Source organism: Neodiprion lecontei, chromosome 7 (assembly GCF_021901455.1).
Source record: "Neodiprion lecontei isolate iyNeoLeco1 chromosome 7, iyNeoLeco1.1, whole genome shotgun sequence".
NCBI classification, from domain to species: Eukaryota; Metazoa; Arthropoda; class Insecta; order Hymenoptera; family Diprionidae; genus Neodiprion; species Neodiprion lecontei.
Window position 1 is genome coordinate 15,660,875 of NC_060266.1, and position 25,407 is coordinate 15,686,281.

A 25,407-nucleotide genomic window follows, 5' to 3' on the forward strand; every position below is an offset into this window, starting at 1 on the left:
TTTTTTTTTTTTTTTTTTTTTTTTACCGAAGCGATATAAATTTATGGGAGTTGAATGGACTATATTTATTAGAGAATGGACTGTATTTTTAAGGAATGGGCAACGGAGACTCACCTGAGAACTTTTTCATTGTTGTCATTTGCCGTCGCCGTACATCTCGTTTCGTCCTTGGATGAACAACGATGCCCTGCTTCTTTGCTGTCTTATTTCGCACGGTCTTCGAATTACGAGCGTACCTCGTGGTGTTGACGCGAACGAAATTTTCTTCGCTCTCGATAAACAACGCTATAGACATGCAATATTCTCGAATATTTTTTGTTTGAATTGATTCATTTACACGCTTGTACGTGTCACGATGATCGTGCTTGGTACGATCGAAAAATATCCGTTGTCGCACGCACAAGTCACACACACACAAACACGCGTATTTAGCGATAACAGTTCGTTTTATCCGGCTCGAAGGACCAATGTTACGAGCAGCTTTTGTTTAGCCGTGTGCTTGGCACGTTTTTTCTCTTTTATTTGTTACTTTTTTTTTGTAGGTTAATAAAACTCAGTGTTATTGGTTTTGGGTTTCTTTATTTTTTTCTCGCACGTCCATGTGATCAGGCGTCGTGAGATCTCTGGCTGCTGTTACGGCGTGGCAACGGTTTTCGCGAGAGGGGAGAGACCCCAAGCGCGCCTCTGGCGGCTGACAAGTCGTACGAGCGGCAACTTTGAATATCTATACTGGCCAACGGCCTGAACAGAAATGAAGAGGCTTCTAGATAGAAGGGACGAAAAATGAGGTGTGAGTGCGAAGAGGAACTGAGTACGCAACAACAGCAACATGGTACCATGTTTTCCAGTAAATGATTTAGGATCGATTAAAAAATTCGAAAACTGTCCAGCATTGTATGCAATTCGTTCTAAGTTTCCACCTTTTCTTTTTTCTAGACGGCAATAAGCGAATTTAATGTAAGGAACATTCAGACAACGAATTCACAGTGACTGAGCAATCGATTGCACGAAAGACAGAAAAAAGACGATCGAAAAGTTTTCAAAGATGCAGCCTACTACAAATTACTTGCAGGCTATAAGGGACGAAGGGACAATGTAAAATCCATTATGTAGAGTGCTGGATGATTTTGAACCTTCTTTATGAATTTCAAATCATTGACTCAGTAGAATAACATAAAATTGATGTGAATAAATACATCTGATTCATGTGAAATAAAAATAGAAATATACTTTTGGCTTATTCCTCCTGATAAGTTTCGATTTTAATTTATTATCATATTACGCATATATCTTATTACAGTGAAAGTTATAATACTTAGAACTGAGCAGTCTGTCAGTAAAAACAGGAAATTACTCATTATTTTTTTCTTTTAAAATTTTTCTTCTGAAACATCTAATTCGCCGATTTTTGCACGTATTCCACAGTGTGATCCTATCAACTGCATATAGGAATTTTATGAAAAGTTGTTTTGTTCAAAAAACTAATGATTCCGAACCCGACGAAGAAATTTACCAAAAACCATTTTTCCTATAGGATATTCGTTCGTATCCAAAATCGTATAGTAAAAAAAAAAATCAACACCCTTTCAACATTCACTTGTTATGCAGCTAGAATTTCGCTTGCTTGGTTTCCTCAAGAAACGGAGAATTATTAAGATTCATTATTATTGTTATTATTATTTTTCGCCCTGTTCCACGACTTGGAAAATACTCAAAAAATATATGTCGTATTTTAGTTATAGAAATATAACTAACAAAAAATAGAGTGGTATTCTTCCGAGACAGCCGAAAATTTTGTATGGAATAATTCAAAAATTTTATAAACACTTTTTACAGTCCAAAAATTATACTTTGTTTTTAAAGTTATACTACTTGGTAGTGTACAACTTGCGTTTAGGCGGAACAAACCAGTCAAATAGTTTGTGAGACAAAAAATATTTTCGAATTTTTGTTTTTTGACAGTACCACGCGAATGAATCAATATTTTTACATGAAAATTTACTCAGAGCTTACTTACCTATGAGTACGCAATAGATTTGAATGAAGATAAGGTCGGAGCGGGGTAGTTCTCGTATAGTCATCCGGCAATGTGCTTTGAAGTAACATCATGCTAACACCTATCATTGAACAAGAAGGTTGATGCCATTACCTATAGCCACCTGTTGATGGATTCTGATTTTAAAAACAAAAATTAAATGAAGCTTGACGTATACCTACCGACACGGTGTCTGTCGCCTCCAGAATAGGTAACCGAAGTGACACGGTCAATTTAGGTTGACGATAGTTTAGATAAAGTAGGGATCTGGTAACTACAAGCTTTATTCGCTCGCTAGCCTCACATTTTGCCCGCACTCGAGTTAACGGATCCCTATATTACCCAAGCTATCGTCAAATTAAATTGAACGTGTCACTTTAATTGCTTATTCCGGGGCGACAGATTCCGTCTTTGTGGGTGTACAGATGTTATACTTTTAAATAAAACAAACCTAGATCGAATTGAATAATTGGTTGTCGAGTTATGAATTCTCAAAATTCACTCTCTTTTTCAGCGGCTTACTTGGATGTACCATCGTAATTATGTTTTCATTTATACTAAATAACAAATTTTGTTTTCTCTACGAATAAGGTGACGAGAACGTGGAGGTATTTCCGGGTAACATAGCTGCGGCTCAATTGATCTACAGTTGTCTTGGCGCATTTTCGAAAGACGGTAAAACAATCGAGGCGAATTTAATGACATCGTCGACGTCCGCGGATGGCACATCGCAGACCATTACGATTCAAATACCGTCGAAAGATTTGGAAGGTACATTGCCCACGAGTGAGCACGTTTCTAAGAGCGGGAGTTTGACGATGGATCAAGAAGACGACGAGACGATGCATTGCTTCTTGGCAATCCCTAGAGAAGAAGAAGAGAACATAGACACCGGGGGCATAACTATTCCTGCAGAACCGGAAGCGGCTATTGACACAGCAATGGATGTAGTGATTTGAATGTGGTTACACAAGTAGATAAAAATGGAAACGAAAATATATGCTGTATTCTAAAATCGACGGTTAGATTATGAAAACGAAAAAGATGTTTTTAATAAACTGTGAGCTTTATATTCAAATAAAAAAAATGATGAAACTGTATATTTTCGTAAACAACGTAAATCTTAAATATTTGAGATTGCATTCATTCGCAGAAAAATTGGCAACTACTCCTATGGTTTATTCGATGACTCAAATCGCACTATGTACTAAGAAATTCTCTTTGAGTTAAATTTATTGTTAGACACAATTACAAGATATCTTACTGGTTTCAGTCCAGAAAAGTTCGTGTATAAAAAACTTCAAATAATTTTCAATATTTTAGTGATATTGACACTCAACTCACGTTCATAATATGTTCAGAATTTGAATAAGAATCAGCGGTCATTTGTCAACATGATCTTGTTACGTTCTTTAAACTCTAGACTCTTCAAGCATTAATTTTTTCAACTCTACAACATGAAGACTTCCGTTCAACTTGAACCTTTTGGAAAACTAATCAAAACAAGTGAAACTATGGCTTTAAAATTTGCATCGTAACACTTGATTATAATTATGAGATTTTAGTGGATAAGTGGATAATTTATCAAGGAAAACCTCGGTGGAAAAAATTTCTATATTCCTAGACGTTTTGGGAAAGAGAGAACAAGATCGTATTCTCAGGCACTCCTTTAGTGTACGAAGTATACTAGAGAAAGCCTTACGCGTTTGCTTTCCTGTCTAATATCTGTTCAGAGGTATACTTCTTAAACCACCTGGACGACAGAAGTACACAGCCAGTTTTCGGATAGTCAGTAGTTTACTTCAACCTGCCTAATCAGTCGGAAGCTTGATTAGAAGTTCATGGTTCACACGATATGCATTCACGTGTTTTTTTTTAGAATGTGTGTCCATCCGAAGCGATACATACTAAACCACTTATACGACACAGGTCCAGGTCGTTTTCGAATCGCCAATAGTTTACTTCAACCTTCTTAGTCAGTCAGAACCTTGATTTGAAGTTCATGGCTCATACTACATGTGTTTGTGTTTTTCTGAAAGTGTATGTCCGTATGTTAAACAAATTGTAATACGGTGATCCGCAGATAGGTAATTGGATTTTTGGCGCCCCATTTCAACACATCCAGTCAGTAAAAACTTTGCTCTGAACCTCAGGGTTTAAACGAGGGTAAAGGCTTGGATGTCGAATCTCGTATTTCATGAAAAAGTTAAAAGTAACTTCAGATATGTTCAGTGGAACCTAGTAAATATAGTATACTAGAGAGTATATTACTTTAATACTGATATTTAACCTTTCTTTTCCACATTAATTCATGAACACACACGGTTTGGAATATTTTTCCAACGCATTGCTACATGCTCATCATCAAACATGTTGATAATTATTTTTATTGAGTAGTAGAAAGATGAGAAGTTACACAGTCGAGAAAAAAAATCTCATAGAACTTATGACAGCACGAAATATCCTTGTCCGTCGATTGAAGATGTATAAAAACACACAGATCTATGCAAAGTTGGCCTGCGAGCTTCGGATTTCTTCTTGAAGGCTTTTACGACAAATAATTGCTCTCGAATTATTCTTAATTGCTCTCTAATTTTTATTATTTGCTCCCATACGGTTTTCGAGAAAATCAAAAAGAAGAAAATTGCATTTCCGGGTGCCACCAGGTGTCGTAACTACTTGAATACGCCCGCCTAACTCAAAGTAGGTAAGCCCATAGACACTGATATATAAATACACTGGATTGGATATTATCTTATACCCAACGTGTAAGCTCGTGCATTCAATTGACCAGCTGAATTTCCGCCATCTTGTACGATAAGTTGTCACAAAAACCGCGCCAGAGTAGTAATACAAGGAGAGTTTTGGATACAAATTCCCACTTCACCGACACAGCCGTGGCGACAAACTTTTTCGAGAGAGGAGGGGTTATCACCACCGAGACTGACGTTATCACAACCTTCATTCGCTCTGCGCTATGTGTTACCACCGTATCGATCATCAGAGAAAACATCTGTTTTGCGCTCTGCGTTACCATCGTTTGATTGAATTTTCGTTGGTATTAACAGTCAATGATGACAAGATCCCATTCATGGAATGATGCTTTTATTAACGACGTTTTAGCAGGACCCCGCCTACCATCATCAGGTTTCTTAAAAAAATATTATACAGAGAATTACAAAAAATTGGCTAATTTGAATTTAACATATTTTACACTTTCAACTTTCGATTAAAATTATTTATATACATAAATGCCATTATTTGTTACAGTTGTTATGTTGTCATAAAATAGAAAAATATTATACACTCACATTTTTAGACATTCCTTAGCTTAACAGCTGTTTCTTACATGGAGTTATAGAAGGAAGTGAACTATCCGTCTGTCAAATTGACCTGCTTAATGTTAGTTATCATAACAATGATATAATGTCATATATTTATCTGTGTGATTGTTATTATACTGGACACTTTGTTTGCATGACCTTTAACAACGTATGTTTTTTGCGATATTATGAAATGTCGAATAATATTATTCTTGGATATGAAGGTCGTGAACATCAAAATACTTTTTTTGTGTTAACGTTTCAGCCCGGATGGGGGCCCTCCTCAGAACAATCTATTTAGAACATCTGTCACGAACAGAAATTATAAAATAATGTACAACTAAGTTATAACAAAATTGAATGTGAAAGGTTTAGATAATAAGCAGGGATGTTCGTGCTAATATAAATGAGAGGAATTACCTGATGATGAACTGACACTTTCAAATAACGAAGAAAAGGAACCAACTAGTATTTAGTGAATGCGTGTTAGAATGACCGAGTAAAACACAAAAGTTCATTTTTTAATTTAATTATTCATCGATCAGTTCCAACAATAACAATGATGCATCTGGTGCTCAAGTTAATCAAAAAAACTTTGTTTCCATCCCATACGTTGCGGGTTTGTTTGAGTCACTCAACAGAATATTCTCTAAGTATGAAATCCAATTTGTGGGTAAAAGTGCACATGATCTATCCTCTATGTTTGACTCTGGTAAGGACCCTTTACCCCCGTGTATGCGTTCTTGTGTAGTCTACAAAATTCCCTGCAACCAATGCAACATGTCCTACATAGGTCAAACAAGTAGGCAACTACACACCAGGATAACTGAACATAAACGCAATAACCATGAACATGAGGATAAGTATACTGCACTGACTAGGCATGCCATCGATTTTGACCATTCATTCAATTATTCTCAAGCCAGCATTATAGATGTTGAACCATTGTACTACAATAGGTTATTGTTAGAAATGTGCAATATTGTTGCACATCCCAATTCTGTCAATCGAAGACAAGATATTGAACATCTGAGTACTATTTACACCTCTGTTATACACCCATCGTAACTATCTATTACCGACTGAGCTTGCTCTCGATTTTACCTTCTTAACATTTTCTGATTTCTATTTAACCCGTTGACTCTGTGCTTGCTCTGATAATGACTGATATCGGTTTCCCCCCACTACACACTTGACGTTCCAAACGTGCAAAAGTGCTCCAGACTCGAAACCTAGAACGGTCGTTGTGTGTTTTTATTCAATTAACAACCAGGATGAATGCTTGGGAGTTTCGTATCGCTGTCGTAGTGTTTTTTAAAAAATGAACTTTTGTGTTTTACTCGGTCATTCTAACACGCATTCACTAAATACTAGTTGGTTCCTTTTCTTCGTTATTTGAAAGTGTCAGTTCATCATCAGGTAATTCCTCTCATTTATATTAGCACGAACATCCCTGCTTATTACCTAAACCTTTCACATTCAATTTTGTTATAACTTAGTTGTACATTATTTTATAATTTCTGTTCGTGACAGATGTTCTAAATAAATTGTTCTGAGGAGGGCCCCCATCCGGGCTGAAACGTTAACACAAAAAAAGTGTTTTGATGTTCATGACCTTCACATCCAAGAATAATATTATTCGACATTTCATAATATCGCAAAAAACATACGTTGTTAAAGGTCATGCAAACAAAGTGTCCAGTATAATAACAATCACACAGATAAATATATGACATTATATCATTGTTATGATAACTAACTTTAAGCAGGTCAATTTGACAGACGGATAGTTCACTTCCTTCTATAACTCCATGTAAGACACAGCTGTTAAGCTAAGGAATGTCTAAAAATGTGAGTGTATAATATTTTTCTATTTTATGACAACATAACAACTATAACAAATAATGGCATTTATGTATATAAATAATTTTAATCGAAAGTTGAAAGTGTAAAATATGTTAAATTCAAATTAGCCAATTTTTTGTAATTCTCTGTATAATATTTTTTTAAGAAACCTGATGATGGTAGGCGGGGTCCTGCCGAAACGTCGTAAATAAAAGCATCATTTCATGAATTGCATCTTGTCATCATTGACTGTTAATACTAACGAAAATTCAATCGTAGAAGAAACACAGTCACGAAATTCAAACCTCAGTTACCATCGTTGTTGATAAAATTATCTAAATTCGAGTTACTTTTTTTTATTATCATCGGTAAAAATCTCACGCTCTACCATTACCAACATGCATCGAGCAAGATCCAGACGTAGATTCGACTCACGCAGGTTGACAAGAATCGGCTTCTAGAAGGTTCTTCCACCATGAGTCAGCGAGGGGAGCGTGATGTTATGAGGTTAGCAGAGACGAATTCGCAGAATTTTGGAAAGTAAACGGTTCTTAGAATCGTCAGAAAAGTTGTGACACAACGTTGAGAGGCTCGCGTCGATCGGAAAAGCGTCGTAAGTTCTGGATCCACACTTGCATAGATGCTGAAATAGCAGACAACAAACGGATCGTTTGACAAATTGTGACATGACGTCAACCGGCCTGCGTCAATCGGCGGAACGTCAAAGATTGTAAATCGGCACCTGCATCGACGACGAATTCGCAGAACACAAATGGATCATCTGACAAGTATCGACATGATGTTGAGCGACCTGTGTCGATCGGCGAAACGTTGAAGGTTCTAGAACCACACCTACTGCGACCCTGAACGAATTCTCGGAATTTACGAAGACAAATAGTGCTCGGAATCGTTTGACGAGTACCAATATGACGTCGAGCGGCCCCCGTCGATCAGCGAAACGTTGAATTCTGAAAAGTTATATCCTGAATCTGAGAAAATGTGTGTTTTAAGAATAATGGTTGAGATTGCGGAAAGAAGATTTTATTTAAATAACTTACGATTACGGTTAACATAGATTCATAATGTTGGTATAAAAGTGATAACATATGAGTTTCTTATGCGATAGTTTCATGACAAAGCTCTACTCTTTTATGTTTCGATAAAAAATTCGGTAAAAAAAAATATGTTTGTAGTAGCACAATTCGGACGTAATAACCTATGATGGTGATCACATTCAAGTGTAGTGTCCAGCATCTTGTTCAACCCGTAATAGTCACACCTCCAATTGTGACGTGAAAGTCATTGGGGGTGTAATCAACCCCGCTCACTTTGGAGAGTAAGAAATAATTGAAAAATTGAAAAAAAAAAATACTGCAATGTATTTTCAACCCTTGTGTGTAAGACCATGCCGAATATTTTCAAGTCGTGTCATTATTAATATAAAAAGAAAATGTTGAAAAAAAAATTCAGAAAAAAAAACTTTTCACAAAAAATCATGCAGAGATTTGAATTTTCCATTAAAAAAAAAAAGAAAAAATCGTTTCATAAACCTGAAATAGCATACTTTCAGGTGGGAATGATCAAATTAGCGACCGTTCCAAAAACCATATTTCTTTGAACCTCAGATTTTCGAGCCCTCTTGCTCGAGCGGCTGTGTCAATCGAACTAACGGGCCCTCTCTAATAAAACCGACGAGGCTCCCTTCTAGAAGTTCCAAACTACCTACAGATGGCGATACATGTCCCATTTTCTCAAAATTTCTGGAAGGTATGGCACGTCGAAAAACAGTCGGGGTTGATTTCACCCCGTGTGACTATTAAGGGTTAACATCTACACACTACAGTCTCCTTACATCGTGCATGCAGAGAAGAAATCCTTACTCATACATAAATCGGGCACAGGAAAATAAATTTGAACTCACTGGTGATGAGAGAAATTAACGACAACAGAGTCAGGGCGGCTAGGTGGTCTAGTGGAGTAAGTCTCCGGTAAAGCATCTCTAGATACCAGGTTCGATTCCTGGCTCCGTCGTTAATTTTTCAAATTCACCAGTTTGTCAAATTTCATATTTCAACAAAATTCTCTCGTAGATTAATGATTTGCACACCAGCATCTCATTTATTGGACGGCATTGCCGTCTTACGGGCTTCTCATCGGAAGCAAAGGATTCAAAAAGGGTAAACATAACATCTACACACTACAGTCTCCTTATATCGTGCATGCAGAGAAGAAATTCTTACTCATTAAGGGTTAACCTTTGCAACGAAAAACGTCCCAGGTCCGTCAAATCGATGACTTCAACTTATTTTCATGTAGAATGTTCTCTAACCATTTTGTCTTTCCCAATCCCTTTACGTGAACTTTCGAAGCATTACGTAGTGCTTCACATCTCAGGATGAGAGCAAGCTTGTCGAAAGGTACATCACCGCTACTCCAAGATAGTCCATAGTAATTACGTGTATCCACGAATTTTAGCTTTTGAAATGAGCAGATAAACAATCCCAGTCGTATGGTGGTTCGAAAAGGTAAACTGACGAATAAGTTTCGACGTTTAGAGATGAAACCGCCAACTCTTTTAGTGTGAAACCGAGACACGATCTTTTGAATCCTTGAATCGTGAAACATACTTGACCAAAATGCTGCAATCTGCTCGGTTTTACACCAACTTTCTCACCCCACCACTTAGTAGGTTACATTCAATTATACAGTCATGTGAAATTAAACAGTATGCAGATGTACCAGCCGGAAAGTTATTCTTAGCCTCGATTTCGATACGAATATCAGCAGGTCCAGATACAAGGGCTTTGTTTTGTTTAAAACAGTCGATGAAAATCAAAGGTTCGTATTGCAGAAATTCACTCTTCGTCAATAAAGGCTCAGTGTCCTTGCCGTAAGACGTAGCTTAAAAGTTGATGTACATCTCGTAGAGCAATACGAAGCGATAGTGACTCATGTCCATGTTTTTCGATTCGTTTGAAAACCGAGTACAACAAATCGTGGTTTCTTCAATTGGGTGGACGTTTTCACAGCCCAAACATGTTTCGTGTTAGCAGGTAGTCAAGGATATTCGCACACCTCCTAGCTACGGAAGCTCATGGAAACAGGTGAATCTTTTTCGATGAAATTCAACAACGAAATTTTTCGTTGATCAGACGGCTTCACATGTGGTACTAACCATTCCAGTTGTTCTAAAACGATTTTAAAATCTTCATCTTGAGTTGAACGATAGCATTCAAATCAGTTTTAGATATTGTAAGAATAAGCTCATGCTTCGCGTTAACGATAATTTTGCGATAGTCTTCAGCGAAACCCAACATCATGCTTAAGGGAATAACTACATCAAAGTTACCACCAGCATCGGTTAATCTTTTCGTTTTTGCGACATCGATCCATCCAGCATTTTCCATAAACCAACTCTGACTAGGGCTCAGCGAAGCGAAACCCTTTAACAAGCTGGTTTAAAGTATCGTACATGGCTGTGTCGCAATTTGTTACCTGCTCTCAAGCCCTCAATCTCTTGTAAATGTGCAAGCTCTCCGATAAATCTTCACTCGATTTTATTCCCAGCCTCATCATATAGAATCTTAAAGGCACCCAAACAATTCCTGATTAATTTGAGCATATAACAAGCGTCAAAAATTACGTGTATCCGATATTCAGATATGGCGTGTGGAAAGTTAGGCTGCGGATGAGGCATCTTAAAACTGGTACCTAACAATTGCACCAAGGCAAAGTGTTCACTAGGCCCATCTGAAGTTAGGGAGACCACGTGAACGGTAATTTCATGCAATTTTATCAATGCATCAGTGACCAAACTGCACAATGATTCTGATCCGATGCCATTCAGGAGAAAATGTCCAACTGGTAATTTCCAATGATTATCAATAGCAACTATCAACAAAACAAGGACATCTTTGGCTTCTTTTATTAGATCATTAATCGACTCCAAAGTAGTACCAAAATCCACATAACCTCTAATACTACCATCTCTGTTTCGCTGAATTCCTTTTTTTATTCCCATTTCATCGAGTATCAGACCACAGAATACCTCCTTGTTATTAGTTCTTTCACTGTCCAGTTTTATTTGTAAAGGAGCAAAACTTTCGCCGTAAAGCTAGGTTCACAGTTTATGCTTTGATACCTGTATCGTAACATACGAGGATCAGTCAGGGGTAAATTAAAATTTTTTCTTACAAAATTATAAGCCTTTGCCGAATAGAAGTGAAGTGTCAAAGCAAAATAACGAAGTGCAGGCAGATCATTTTTTCTTGTGATACGTACTTTACCATTTTTAGCAGCACGTCCAATTAGTTCCGAAACACCTTCGGCCGGTATCGATTCCAAGGAACTCAATGCATTTTCAGATACTAACCTTTCATTCCGAAGTTTGGTAATGATGTGTTGCAAAGATGTTACTGGTTTTTTCAAGCGACCTATGTATTCTATCTGTGTTTGTATACATTTTTTTTTCACATACAGTACGTCCCTGGTTTGAAGCAGGTTCTTTCTAGTGGTCTTCGGAGTATCTGTGTAGTGATGATCATCTGAGACTGTCTTTGAACTTCTCGACATATCAATGCGTACGCTTGTTAGTGTCGACGGAGTACATAGGTTATCTCTAGAGTCAACTAAATATAATTTTTGAATTGAATTAAGATTCGTATTTCCTCCATGGTTCTATAAAAAGTGGTACACTGAGTAATATTTTCACATACTATTACTCGAACTGAGAAGGTTAGTACTCAAACTGAGACGATTACTATCAGTGTCTATGGCGTTGGCATTCTCGTTTGTTACATGTACGGAGACAACAAAATCTAGGAGTCAATTACACTGAACAGAAGACAAAAAAAAAACATCATAGGTAAACCTAACAACATTCAAGAATTATACAATTACCTGAATTAATGGCTCATTAATATCATGTAACTTAGGGACAACGAATCTGAGACGGTTAATTTTTCGCAGAAGACAGTTAGATTGGTAACACAGAGAAACCTGTAGTGCCATAGTGACGAGCGCGAAACAAACTGAATCTCAAAAAAAGTAACGTAACCCATGACCGTCGAATCTAACTTTAGAATACTGCTGGGATAATGACTTGTTCAATCCAACATCCAATTTCACGCTCGGCTGACTGTAGCGCTGTAGATTTCTCTGTGTTGCCAGCATAACTGTCTAGTGTAAAAAATTAGCCGTCTCAGATTCATTGTTCCCAAGTGAAATTCGGTTGTATTTACTGTGAAAGACAATAGCTCATCAAGATCATGTACTTTGGTTACATTCACTGTGGTAGGACGATGGGATTTATCCTAAGATTCGGTCTGCTGCAACTTTTCACCTACAGATAACGGTTACTAATAAATAACAACAATGGAAATGCACAGATATGTGCTATAAACGATTTTTCTGTAACCGAACACCTTATAATCTTTACGTAATTAATCGCTCCGACGGCATTGACGCAATAGTGCATCAAGAAATCAACGTGTCTTTATGCAAGCTGAGCTGTCTCTGACCTACAAGGGGTTAATAGTTCAAGATCTTACTAAATAAAGTTGGGATACTACCTTTTCATAGAGTTATATAATTTTTACTTTTCTTCCAAAAGCAGGAGGGTTCAAAGTGGTCAGAATATAGAAATCTATCATTTCATGGAGCCCACGTTCCAACGTTCATATTCGCTATCCACTGCTTCATAGAATCGTGTTCATTCAATGGGAACTAACATAACAAACGAAGCTTAAGTTGATTTATTCCCACCTTATGTTGCATTGAGGAAGGGTACTCACCTGAAAAATGAATAGCCATGTCCATATTCCCTTAATCGGTGGCAAGATGAACACTCCGATTTTGAGTCGTAGAATTTAGTTGGTACACTGTTCTTTTTCAACGTCATTTGGAAACCTGTCCTGTTAAAGTAGTCATTTGTGAGATGAGCTGAATACAATGTGCTATTTTGGTTTGGCTTCCAGTCCTTCCTCTTCATTTCTTTTAACCACTGCTGAAGGCGGCACACATCTTTCAGCGTAAGTCTTCATATCGAATTATAATTCAATCACTGAGTCAATAGTACCTGATTTCTCAATTTCAATTATAATAAAATCGGTTTATAATTCACATATTTTGAATTTTTACTTCCACGATTCGGACGCTATAATACTCGTTCAATATGATTTGTAAATAATTGGTATTCTGACATAACCTCTACAAGTTATCATTTGCAGAACGCTTCAGCGTTGAATACTCACTTGTGAAATAATCGTGCGCAATTCTTTTTTTTTTTCTTTGTTTTTTGTACTGCAAAAAACTCATCTACTCATTATGGTCTCAATAACTGTCACTATAATTTTCCATCTTGACAACAATTGAAATTACTGTTAACTGCCCACGCTCACGTAAACTTTGATTATATATATATATACATATATTGTAACGCTAATTTTTGCTACCCTTAGATGAGGACTTATCGTTGAAACTGGCGCGATTCTCCACTTATAGTACAGGCGAATAAGGCATGTAATCGACTGACTCCTGTTCTTTTCGAGAACAGGTTCGCCGATTTTTTCATAGGCAGATTCGACCTCAACCAATGAGCCTTTGATTTTGCCGCTATATCAGTTTAACAGCTGATTTTTTATAAAAATGTGGAAAAGAAAATCGAATTTTAATTTTTAATTTTTTTCTATCGGCGTGAGAAAAAAATGTTTCATATAAAAGTAGTATGTCTCAGCTTCGTGTATGAGAAAAAAAATTTTGATTTAGAAACTAATTTTTAATTTCGCGGCAAAATGTAAAAAACCACTAATTTTTTTTTTTTTTTTTTTAATTTTAATCCAGTTTCCCTAATTATAAATTTAAACCTTCGAAACTCACACGTCGCGTGTGAAATTAGTGCTTCAAAAACCAGTCCAAAAATTATTCGATTATCTCGTACATTATGGCAACACATAGCGATTTTCGAAAAAACTTTGGGTACCAATAGAATCCGACATAATGGGGTTACAGCGTGAAAAAAAAATTCTCGTAGTACTTACAGATATGGAGATTACTAATGCGATTGAAAACAATTTTTTTTCCATCGACAAAGGTCGAAAAAAAAAGAAAGAAAATTTTTCCTACTTAACAAATAGGATTATTGCTGAAATTATTGATTTACGAAAAACATTTTTTAATATTGTTATTTCTGTTTTTAAGACGGAAAATTAAAAACAAAAAAAACCTCTTCATCTTTATTCGAACCGGAGTTACATTTGTTTTACTTATTTGCGATTTATTATCAATTAAATTTTAATAATAATACGATTTGAAAAAAATACTATATCTCGTCCATGCCTCAAGGGTTGACCATGAATTTTTTCATTCTGATTTGAGCTCTATTTTTATTAAAATTAATTAGTTAATCGAGGCAAACGCGAGGCGTCGCATCCCAGCAGCGCGGCAACGTGAAACGGCGGCGCGGTGACGCGGTGGGGGGCATACGAGAACGGGCGGTCAAACGGTAGTTGTTAAATGAATAACTCCGGTAAAAATTATCTTAGAAGAATTTTTTTTTTTCAAATGTTACGTCCAGCATACCACTTCTCTATTTTTCCTACTCGCTAACTTTCCCACCGTTCTTATATAAATCTCATGGTCTCTGTCCTTCCGAAAAAAGAAAATCAACGAATGGAGTCAAGTGGAAGGCTATGCGGGTATACAAAAGTGCCACATGTGGAAGACTGTCGTAGAAGAAAAGGGAAAGAGACCTTACGTCGCTCGGACAGCTGATCATGAGTGGATAGAGGTACGAAGAAAGTTAGATAAGAGAAAAATCAGCCACAAATCGCGCGCAACAAGCACGAAATAGTAGCTCGACTGACAACAAATTACAACTGTGTTACAACTGTGTACAATATCTGCGTAAAAATAAATTATTTTACCAAACAAATCACATCTTTTCCTTATCTTTCTTTTGCTAGATTTCTTTTTCTCGAAAAACGAAAGCCCACGAGTATATAGCATTTAAACAGTGAAAATTCGGCCGTGCAGGAATTCAGAGAATAAAATAGTCAATTACTCGAAAAGCAAGAAAAAATACCAGTTGCCATTGATAAGGTAAGTAGTCCATATCACCCCGAAAAACATATTAAATTTTGAGGAAAAAAACAATGGGGTTTTTGAGAAAAGTGATTTTTTATATTTTCCAAAAACGTCGATATTGTCGGCAATTTTCAAAATTTTTGGGACTTTTTTTTCCTCGACAGAGTACAATAATTCCGGATCAAATGAAACAAAAATCGTCGAAAAAGCTTGAGAATTACGGATTTGGCGGCAATTTTTCGAATATTTGGCTCCTCAAATTGGCGAAAAACGTTTTTTATTTTTAAATCTTAAAAAATCGATATCGGAGTTGGATAATTTTTTCAGGGTAAACAAAAAAATACGTGTTCGCTCAGTTTGTATGGGGAATAACATATTTCAGCGTCGAACGATTCTGGAACATCACGTTCGCTGACCTGCATAATTTCATTTGGATTCAATCTATAATAAATATGTGACGATATTTTAAATTCAAAAGTGCCCGCGAAATTTTACCTAGTACAGCCATTACGATTTCGGTGTCAGGCGGGCGAAACGGCTGAGTATTTGAGAGACTCTGCGGAAAGACGCCAACCTGAATAGTCCACCGATGGAATACTCCGCACCAGTCAAAATTTCAGTCTTGTCTTAACTTCAGTACCTACTTCAATTATTCACAACACGAATTTCACCAAATAAGAGGAATCTGTGTGATCTTCGCTACTGTTATTAAAAATTTAACGTGTGCAGTCTACGAAACCTGTCGGTCCCTCAATACTGAGATGAGGAGGGAAAACTTTCAAAAAGCCGTGAACGTGAACCTCATCGAAGAAGTTCCAACATAATATAATTAATCACACAACGGAGCTGCTGCCGAGGACTAAATTAAGGGATAAGTGATATTTAACATATTTATGACTTATCAACTTTTTTTAATTATCATCATAGACAATTTTATATCCGAGTGTGTATTAATTCCGGCGTATTTTATTTCAATTTATTTATGAATGTCTGAATGAATGTGTAATTTTAATTATTTCGACGATGGACAGGATTTAAAGAGTTATTATACGTTATTCATATTTCATTTACATTTTATTTATATTTTATTTATATTCCCTTTACATTTTATTTATATTTAATTTATTCAATTGATAGTCAAAGTCGTATTTATTATCGTTCTTGTCATTTCATTTTTTATTTCTTTTCCAAGCCTGTCCATTGATTTCATCTTTTTCTTTCATGTCAACAAGAGATTCAAATTCTTCACCGTCCCCTTATTTATATCATTTATCTCCCCTTATTGACGTATGTTTTCGACCTTCCACATTCATCAGAATACAGGCAAAAACAAAAATAAAAACAATTATTTACAAATAATACTTGGTAACAACAAAAGAAGGCGAGAAGAAAGAAAGATAATATAATTTAGAGGGAAGGAAGAAGCTAACGATAGTGCAAAACGATAGAGGGTAGTGGTTAAACGGTAGCGATAGAACAAACGATAGCGATAGCGGTGAAGGAAGAAAGAAGGGTAACCGAAGGAAATCAAAACGAGAGCAAGGTAGTAATGAAGCTGTCTCCTGGCGGATTGAGCGTAGAATAGGCAGAGTTCGGAGTCCGATGTACTGATCTCGCCGTTGTCGCCAGGTGATCCTTCTTCTAGTTGATTGGTCATTTGTTCCCCATCGCAATTGGGTCATTCCTTTTGTGGTGAATATCGGTTAAGATTACGTCACACGTTTCCGAAGATTGCCGATAGATGACACGTTATATCCTACCCGTGATTTCGCCGTTGACACCAACCTGTACAATAATTTAGCTGCTTCACCTTACTGTCCAAGTTACCTATCATTGGGGATTCCTGTGACAGAGGCATGTACGTAGGATGCTTCCCAGTCAAAGTTACCGAGTGGAAGGCGACGACTTATTGTAACTCAATGTTCGCTTCCACTGGTTTCATCGTATAGGCAGTGGTTAGCTGTCCACGATATAATCAAGGAAACCATAAAGTCAAAGACGGCAGAGTGTAATTGTGAACCGTGGACCATGGCTCACGTGATTATAGTCCTTACTGATAGGAAGGCTGCATGGATCTTCAGAACGTGGGAGTAGTATAACAAGGAGAGTTCTAGATAGAAACACCTTCTTTTCGGACCAAGCCAACCAATCCGCCTATACGTGCATCCCAGACGCAAACCCTTGAAAGTAACCCCCACTCTCGTAAGATAAAACGTGCTCTGCCGACCGTTCGTCGGTAAGAATATCTCCCAAATGACCATGATCGTCAGTAAAAAATCCTTCAAATGGCCATGATCGTCGGTAAAAAATCCTCCAAATGACCACGATTGTTGGTGAAAAACGTCTGAAATTGCCGTGGTGTTACCCCTTGTGGGATAAATCATGCTCTTTGTCGGTAAAGAAAATCATGCTCATCGAGCGAGATCGATGACTGCATTACCGAGCCTAGAAAGTTCGACCTAGAATCCTGGCGTGTGCCAGGTTTTGAGAGCTTCCAGAAGGTTCTGAAAGATTCTCACGGCCTTTAACAAATCTAGACTGACGGACAATTCGTCCGACGTGTTTCGACTCGACGGTAAGCGGCATGTGTCAGAAGATTTCGGTGCGACGTTGAATTCTGAGAGACCCGCTCCGGCCTTAAACGACTTTCAGACAAACAATTCTCGGAAGTAGTATAGCTATGCGGGTTCTACACGCAGATTCCTGTTACCGACACTTACCGACATTCTCCCCAGACTCAAACCCTTTTCCGCGATGACGTCACAGTCTGCCGTACCGACTTGAAGCCAAAACCGTGCAACCTTACCGACAGTTGTATCGGTCGACGGTGAAAAATCGCACTGCTTTAGCAACAATTCTTATCGGTCGGAGGTTTCAATCATGCTGTTTTACCGACAATCTTACCGACCGAAGGTCTAAGTCTGTAGTGCTCGCCTGCCAACGGTAGAGGGCGCAGCAGGGGCGAGAACTTTTTTACCGTCCCGCATTCTTTTCCCACGATAGGACTGCTGATAAGTAACATTAACCACTCCGAATTCCTTTTCCACGGTAGGACTGCTGATGTGTAACATCAACAACCCCCACATTCCTTTCCCACGATAGGACTGCTGATGTGTAACATCAACCACCCCCACATTCTTTTCCAACGTTATCAACCACGTGACATTCCAAAATTAATAGTTCCGAGAATTGTTTTTTATCCACTCGGATATCGCTGATGTGTGAAATCAACCACCTCACATTCCTTTTCTACGTCATCAACCACGCGACATTCCAAAATTGATGGTTCTGAAAATTGTTTTTCACTTACTCGGATGTCGGTTTGATATCCAAGGTCGACAGATAGCCGCGGTAAATTCAGATCCATGGAACTGCGGTGTTGAGTTACTATCGCTCTAAGAATGCTAAAAAGTGCGCGCGCATACACAAACGTACGTATTTGATATACACCACGTGACATTCCTCACCCTCCACCAAATTTCAAATTATATGGTGGGGGAACGTTATTTAAGTCAAAAGTGAACACTTCATCGTCAGTCTGAAGCTGTTCTTTTTCTTGCAAATGAGAAGTGCTTCGGAATGACAACGTGAATTAGAAAAACGACTAGAACTGCTCATCAAGAATATCGGAGAAGTAAAACATCTGCTGAAAATCAGATCTGACCTCAATCAACTCACAAGAGATTTTGAGCACATACAACTCGACATTAACGATCACGGACTTTTCAAAATTGAACGAAGTCGCTCGCCTGAAGACACTTCTGCCCTTGAAAAAGCTTTCGTACCTCGAAGTATACTTCGAATACCGAGTCAGTAACGTTCGTCGGGTTAAAACGAAATTTGGTGATGAAATCGTTCTGGACTTGGAGGACTCTTTCACGATTTTTCTACCGAACCGACTGATCAAGGCGCTCTAAGAAGATGAAGATTTATTCCAGATGGTGACGACAGCCAGTGAGGAGATACGGTTGCATCTACGCTATCTTGGCGGACCGTACGGTCAACTTGAATTCGTATACGTATAATCTGAGTATCACATTCAAATATCCAGTGTCCCGTGGAAGTCTTACGTTCAATAAACAAAAGAAAAAAGGATTGAAATTATGAATATTTTTTCATTTATCGCCTAACCATCTTGTATACCTCAAATCCTACGTACGTCTTGTACCTTGTAATTGTATCTAGAATTCAGTCTTAAAATCTAAGAAAATGCTACTTCGAACACCACTAAGCAACGATGGAGGGTTTCGAGCTGCGTTTGCGTCTTGTAACTGTCATGCGAACTCTACGATGAATTTTGGAAGGGTTCAGACAAGACCAGAGTGCAAGGTCGACCGATAGCTGCGGTAGTATACGAGTATATTTAGAGCCAAGGATCCGCGGTGTTGGGTTACTATCGCTCCAGGAATGCAAAACATAACTCGGTTTGAGTACAGCTCGGTCAAGGATGAAGGGCAAGGTTGAATCTTACATAAGCTTTGTATTGAAAAAAATTCTCTCTTAAGAGCTAAGGTGAAGGTGAAGGTGTAAAATTATTTCATGAATATTCTTTAAAAAACAGTTTTATTGAGTACAATTTCTGGGATACAGTTTACAATCACTTCACAACGATAGTGCAATAATTCTATTCCACAGTATCATAACCAGGATGATATATTCCCCAGGAATGCGGGACCGTTCTTGTAGACGCTTCTGCGCAGTAACACAAATCGTACACCCTCGTCATCCGAACAGTATGATGATTTTGTAGCCAATTTTGAAGTATCAAAACGTTTTGTGCTGCACAGATTGCGTTGGGTATTGTATGAACGTCGCATCTTAGAGACATAGCTGAAGTTTTTTGCAAGGTTTGAAGCGACGGACAGTCAAAGTCCAGCATATCGATGATTTGAACTTTCGGGACAATTTTGAGCAACCAATCTCGTTTTTCTTCTCCTTTTACGTACACGGTTTCAGCTTTGCACAGCCTGTCTTCAATGGTCCACTCAACTGAGAGAGTTTAAAAATAGCTTGACGTCCGTGATATTGCAATGATCGAAATGACTTGCTTTCTTGCTAGTCTTGTTCTTTCTACTTGTTTGGAAACCCAAAATGACGTAACGAGGTTTTTCAAGCTGAGTGGAAGTTTTCACAGTCCAAACGTGTTTCGATGTTGTGGGAAGTAAGGGATATTCGTACAATTTCCAACTGCGGAAGCTCATCGAAATAGGCGGATCTTTCTGAATGAAATTCAGTAGGTCAACTTTTTTCTGATCCGCGAGTTTCAAATACGGTATTAGCCATTCCACTGCATTGATCGTGATTTTGAATTCCTCCTCTTGAGTCTGCATGATAGCGGTGACGTCAGTTTCTGATTCCGTCAAAATAAACTCATGTTTAGCGTTGACAACGATCTTGCGGTAGTCCTCAGCGAAACCCAATATCATGCTGAGCGGTATCAGTACATCAAAATTACCCTCGGCATCGGTTAATTTTTTCTTCTCTTCTACATCAAGCCATCCAGCGTTCTCCATACGCCAAGTCTGACCAGGGTGCAGGGAAGCGTAACCCTTCATGAGACTTGTCAAGCCAACGTTCTTGCTTCTATCAATCTCAACTGCATGAATTTCATAGCGAATTTCTTTAAACAGATGACAGATCGCGTTGTTGACGAGCTGTGTGTTCACAGTAGCTGTACCATCAGGTTTGAGGAGTCGTCCGTGGATATGTACCGAACTTTTGCTGGGTAATATGCATAAATCCTGATGCTGAACGGTGATTCGAATTTCATCGCTGTTGTTGAAAGTTGACGAGGCGTAAGGTTTGTGAGCGTGAATCTCGTAATGCGTAACGGATTCGTCAAAGACGACTGGTGTTTGAATGTTTAGGATTTCTTCCTCCATGGTACGTAGCAGATGATAAAACAGGAAAATCGGATTTTTAGTTGTCGGAAATTCCTCTTCCAAAAGTGGTCAGTTTTAGACCGAGAGCTATCAGGAACTCCATGTTCCGAGGTGTTAACGGTTCTAGAATCGATCGATGACTGACTTGATCGGGGCATGCCGACTTACTGGTATACCTACTCTTTGACAGTCTGTTATATACAATTCCCATCGTTCATTGCGATTTGATGTGTAGTCTCACCGTAATAACTTCTCCACGAAAATTAACCAGGTCTCCGTCTTGATCCACTAAGCGGAGCTGAACGTGATCTATGGTCTTGACGGTGATCGGAAGGTGAATGACATGCAACGGAACTTCCGTGTTCTTATATCGTGGTGGGACAGTCGGGAAAAACTCGTAAATAGTGTGTACTTTGTGTCCATTGACGTAGGCGCCCGTTGTAATGCTACACTCGACTCGCAACGCGTTGACCTTGAGTATAGTTACAGGCACGTCTGATTCGTGAGTTTTATCAACCTCCAATACACGTGGTGTGAGTCCCAAAAGTTGAGCAATGGAATCATTCGGCTCAAAGTTAATCGTGTGGTTGCATGTGATTTCACTGCGTAATGTATTATTGTTCGGTTTGATGGCGAGTCCGATATCTGTATTTCATAGCACATTTTGAAGATACTTCTCTATGTCCTCGATCTCGTAGCTACCGGTAGGTGTGGTGATCACTTTATCAGCTACGTAAATTTTATTGTGACCAACATCAACGTTGGGAATCGAATTAAAGGTTAACAATTCTACCAAGCCAAGAGCATAACTTTTATCACGAGCAAGTTTGATCGGTGGGAAATATTTCGCCACGAGAATCGAAGAGGTTCCCGAAATCGTTAACGTTAACGAATCATCCATGACTGCGAGTGGTATACTGACTTTGATGAATCACGCACCATGTTTATATAGCTCACCACTTAGAAATTTCAGACATAAGTGTCCGCATTCAAATGTATCATAATCCTGGTACCTTTCATGATTGTATTTAACACTACTAACGCCGAGGTATTTCATGAGGTCTGAGGGTGGTTGTAAATTAATCGATATTATTGTCGCGTTTCTTGTATGCAACCCAGTGTGTGTTGTAAGAGATAGTTTGAGGATGGGAAGCTGGTTGTGAAATCAACGTAACACCAATTCAACTGGAGAGATATTCAAAACAAATGTATTTTATTCTTCTTTGTACTTTCTCACGCAAGTTCTAAAGATGACTGCTTCTCGCGAACGTGGCAGTGACCGCAGTCTCTCACAGCTCTCACGCATGCGCGCTCTTTGAGCTCTTATTGGCTCGTACAGGGTGAACGCACATTAAACTTATCTAATAGTTCCGCCGTTTATGCGCGTTCCACACACACACTCATACCAATGCTTTCTCTCAGCATACAGAATCGCTCTCTTGTCAGAGCTTTTGTAAAAATATCGGCTTTTTGTTGTTTTGTTTGAACATGCTCTATTTTTAATGTCTTTTCTACAACCTTTTCACAAATATAGTGGTAACGAATATCTATATGCTTTGTACGTTTATGGAACTCAGGGTTCCTGACTAGTCTAATTGCACTTTGATTGTCCACAAATATTGCAGTAGCATCAGCACATGGGTATTCGATATCCAGCAACAATTTTCTTAACCATATCACCTTTCGAGAAGTCACCGAGGCAGCAACATATTTTGCTTCGGTTGTGCTTAGTGTAACTAATTTTTGACGCTGACTCGCCCATGTTATTGGACCACCTGCGAGCTGAAAAACGTATCCAGTCATTGATCTGCGTGTTTCTGTATCTCCAGCGTAATCGGCGTCCGAATAACCGACGAGCTCGCTTCCACTGCCACGAAACTCAATACCGTAACCAATTGTTCCTGATAAATACGCCAGTATACGCTTTACAGCTCGCCAGTGCTCGGTACTGTGGTTGTTGAAGAACCTGCTCACTGAGTTTACCGCATAGGCTATATCTGGACGTGAAACTATTGCTAGGAACATTAATGATCTGCCTGCTTCTCTGAACGGAACCTTTTCGGCCTTCTCTTCTCCCGCAATTATAGGATTTAAAACTACATGTGGATCAGCCGGCACACTCAAAGACTTTGCATTGCTCATACCGAATTTTTCAATCACACGCCTTGCATACACACTTTGATGTATAAACACCGACCGCTCGCTCCGATTTCGCTCAATTTGCATGCCAGCATACACACTTGAATCACCAACCGTGATTTTAAATGTTTTTCCAAGATGCATCAATACGCGCTCGAGAATCTCATTCGATTCCGAAGCAATGAGGCCATCATCAACGTATAACGCCAAACACACTGTCGATCCGCCTACGTCACTGACAAAAATGCAATGATCTGCATTTGTTTCACAGAACTTGAACTCTCGGAGAAATAAGCTGAACTCGCGGTTTCAGCAGCGCGGCGCTTGCTTTAAGCCATACAGAGACTTTTCTAGTCGACACACAACACCTTTCACTGAACTGCCCTCGATGTTGAGACCCTCCGGGACATCCATGAAGATTTCCTCGTCCAGCCTGCCGTATAGGAACGCCGTTTGTACATCGAATTGCCCCAACTCGTAGTTCTTCTCAGCAACGACAGCAAGTAGCACCCGCACCGAGTCGTACCGTACGACTGGCGCAAATGTTTCGGTGTAATCCACACCCTTTTATTGCATAAATCGAAGAGCGCAAAGTCTGGCTTTGTATCGATGAACGTTTCCAACTGTGTCCTTTTTTACTCGAAAAACCCATTTTGAGTCGATAGTTTTCATCTTTGGATTTCTCTTGACCAATGACCACGTCTTGTTCACATTATGTGCTTTAAGCTCCTTTTTAACTGCGTCAAGCCACTTCGATGAATCTTCGCTTTTTATCGCTTTCTTATACGTCGTTGGTACGTCATACTCGATCGCGTTGCCCTCGTAACGTGACGGTCTTCGTATTAATCCGCGATCTCTTAGGTTATGCTGTGGCTCTGCATGCGGTGCTTGGATAACCAACTCCGGTCTCGCATTGACCGCTTCCTCAACTGCTGGCGAAAAAACATCATCGACATCATCATCCGGCTCTTCATTCGCGTTTCGTTTATCAGCATTTTCTTGTTCAGCCTTGGGCAGCACTATTTCGTCGCACTTATTATCATCTACCGGTAAGGTTATCTTGCCGATTCTTTGGTGAAATCCTACGTCTCTCGACACTGACACCTTCTTTGATTTTGGATCGTAGACACGGTAGTTTGATGAATTATTCTCATAACCCACAAGGATCATTCTTCGCGCTCGAGCGTCGAACTTCGTCGTTTGCTGCTTTGGCACAATGACAAATGCTTCAGAGCCGAAAATACGTAGATGTTTCAGATTGGGTTTTATTCCCATCCACCCTTCGTACGGTGTTGCTCCATTCCGAGCACTCGACGATTCCGCGCGGTTCATGAAATAGACAGCTGTGATACACGCTTCTGCCCATAGAGTCTTCGGAAGCTCCTTCGCGTGCAGCATCGTCCTGGCGCTTTCAATGATTGTTCAATGTCACGTTCCAATTTCCCGTTCTGTTCGGGCGTATACGGGGCGGTATACTCACGCTCAATACCACGAGACTCAAGATACTCGACATACTCGTCCATCCTTTTGTTTCGGAATTCGCCTCCATTGTCCGACCGCAACACACGCATCACTTTTCCGAATTTATTTTCTACAAGTTTGTCAAACGCACGGAACTTGTCAAACACATCATTCTTGTGTTTGAGGAAATAAATATAACGGAAGCTCGTTGCATCGTCTTTAAAAATCAGGATAAATCGCGCACCTCCTTGAGACTCGACATTCATCGGCCCGCACACGTAAATGACTTCACCGGGTTTCGTGGCTGCGTGCGCACGCTCGCTTCGAAAAGCCTGCCGATGCGATTTGCCGATTTGACACGAGCCACAGAAGAATTCGCACGTTTTCGGTAGTTTAACGCCTTCCACGAGGCCTTTGTTCACCAGCTCTCGCATTGTACTGCCGTTCACGTGTCCAAATCTCTCGTGCCATCTTTGAAATTCCGTCTTTGCTACGTTTGCTTCGTCGGTTTTATTAACACATTTTGCACGAAACATCATGCGGAATATTTGATTGTCTTGTTTTACACCGTATGCTACCACGTTTCCGCGATCGCGAAATTCAATCCGATTTCCCGAAAAGAAAACTTCATGCCCTTTCG

The 25,407-nt window shown here is 39.0% G+C and overlaps 1 protein-coding gene across 4 annotated transcripts in view; it reads left to right on the forward strand.

Annotated features, from left to right (window-relative positions):
- LOC107218349 (zinc finger protein 569) overlaps positions 1 to 25,407 on the forward strand; it is a 125,292-nt gene that overhangs the window by 26,102 nt on the left and 73,783 nt on the right. For 2 of the 4 annotated variants that reach the window (XM_046746076.1, XM_046746077.1), the window contains exon 9: positions 2,627 to 3,149. The exons of 1 other annotated variant lie outside the window; for it this stretch is intronic. In XM_046746076.1, the coding sequence (XP_046602032.1) occupies positions 2,627 to 2,994 (368 nt within the window). In that variant the 3' untranslated portion in view covers positions 2,995 to 3,149. Of the gene's footprint in view, positions 1 to 2,626; positions 3,151 to 25,407 lie in introns of those variants that run through there. One more of the 4 variants, XM_046746078.1, reaches the window with a different exon arrangement.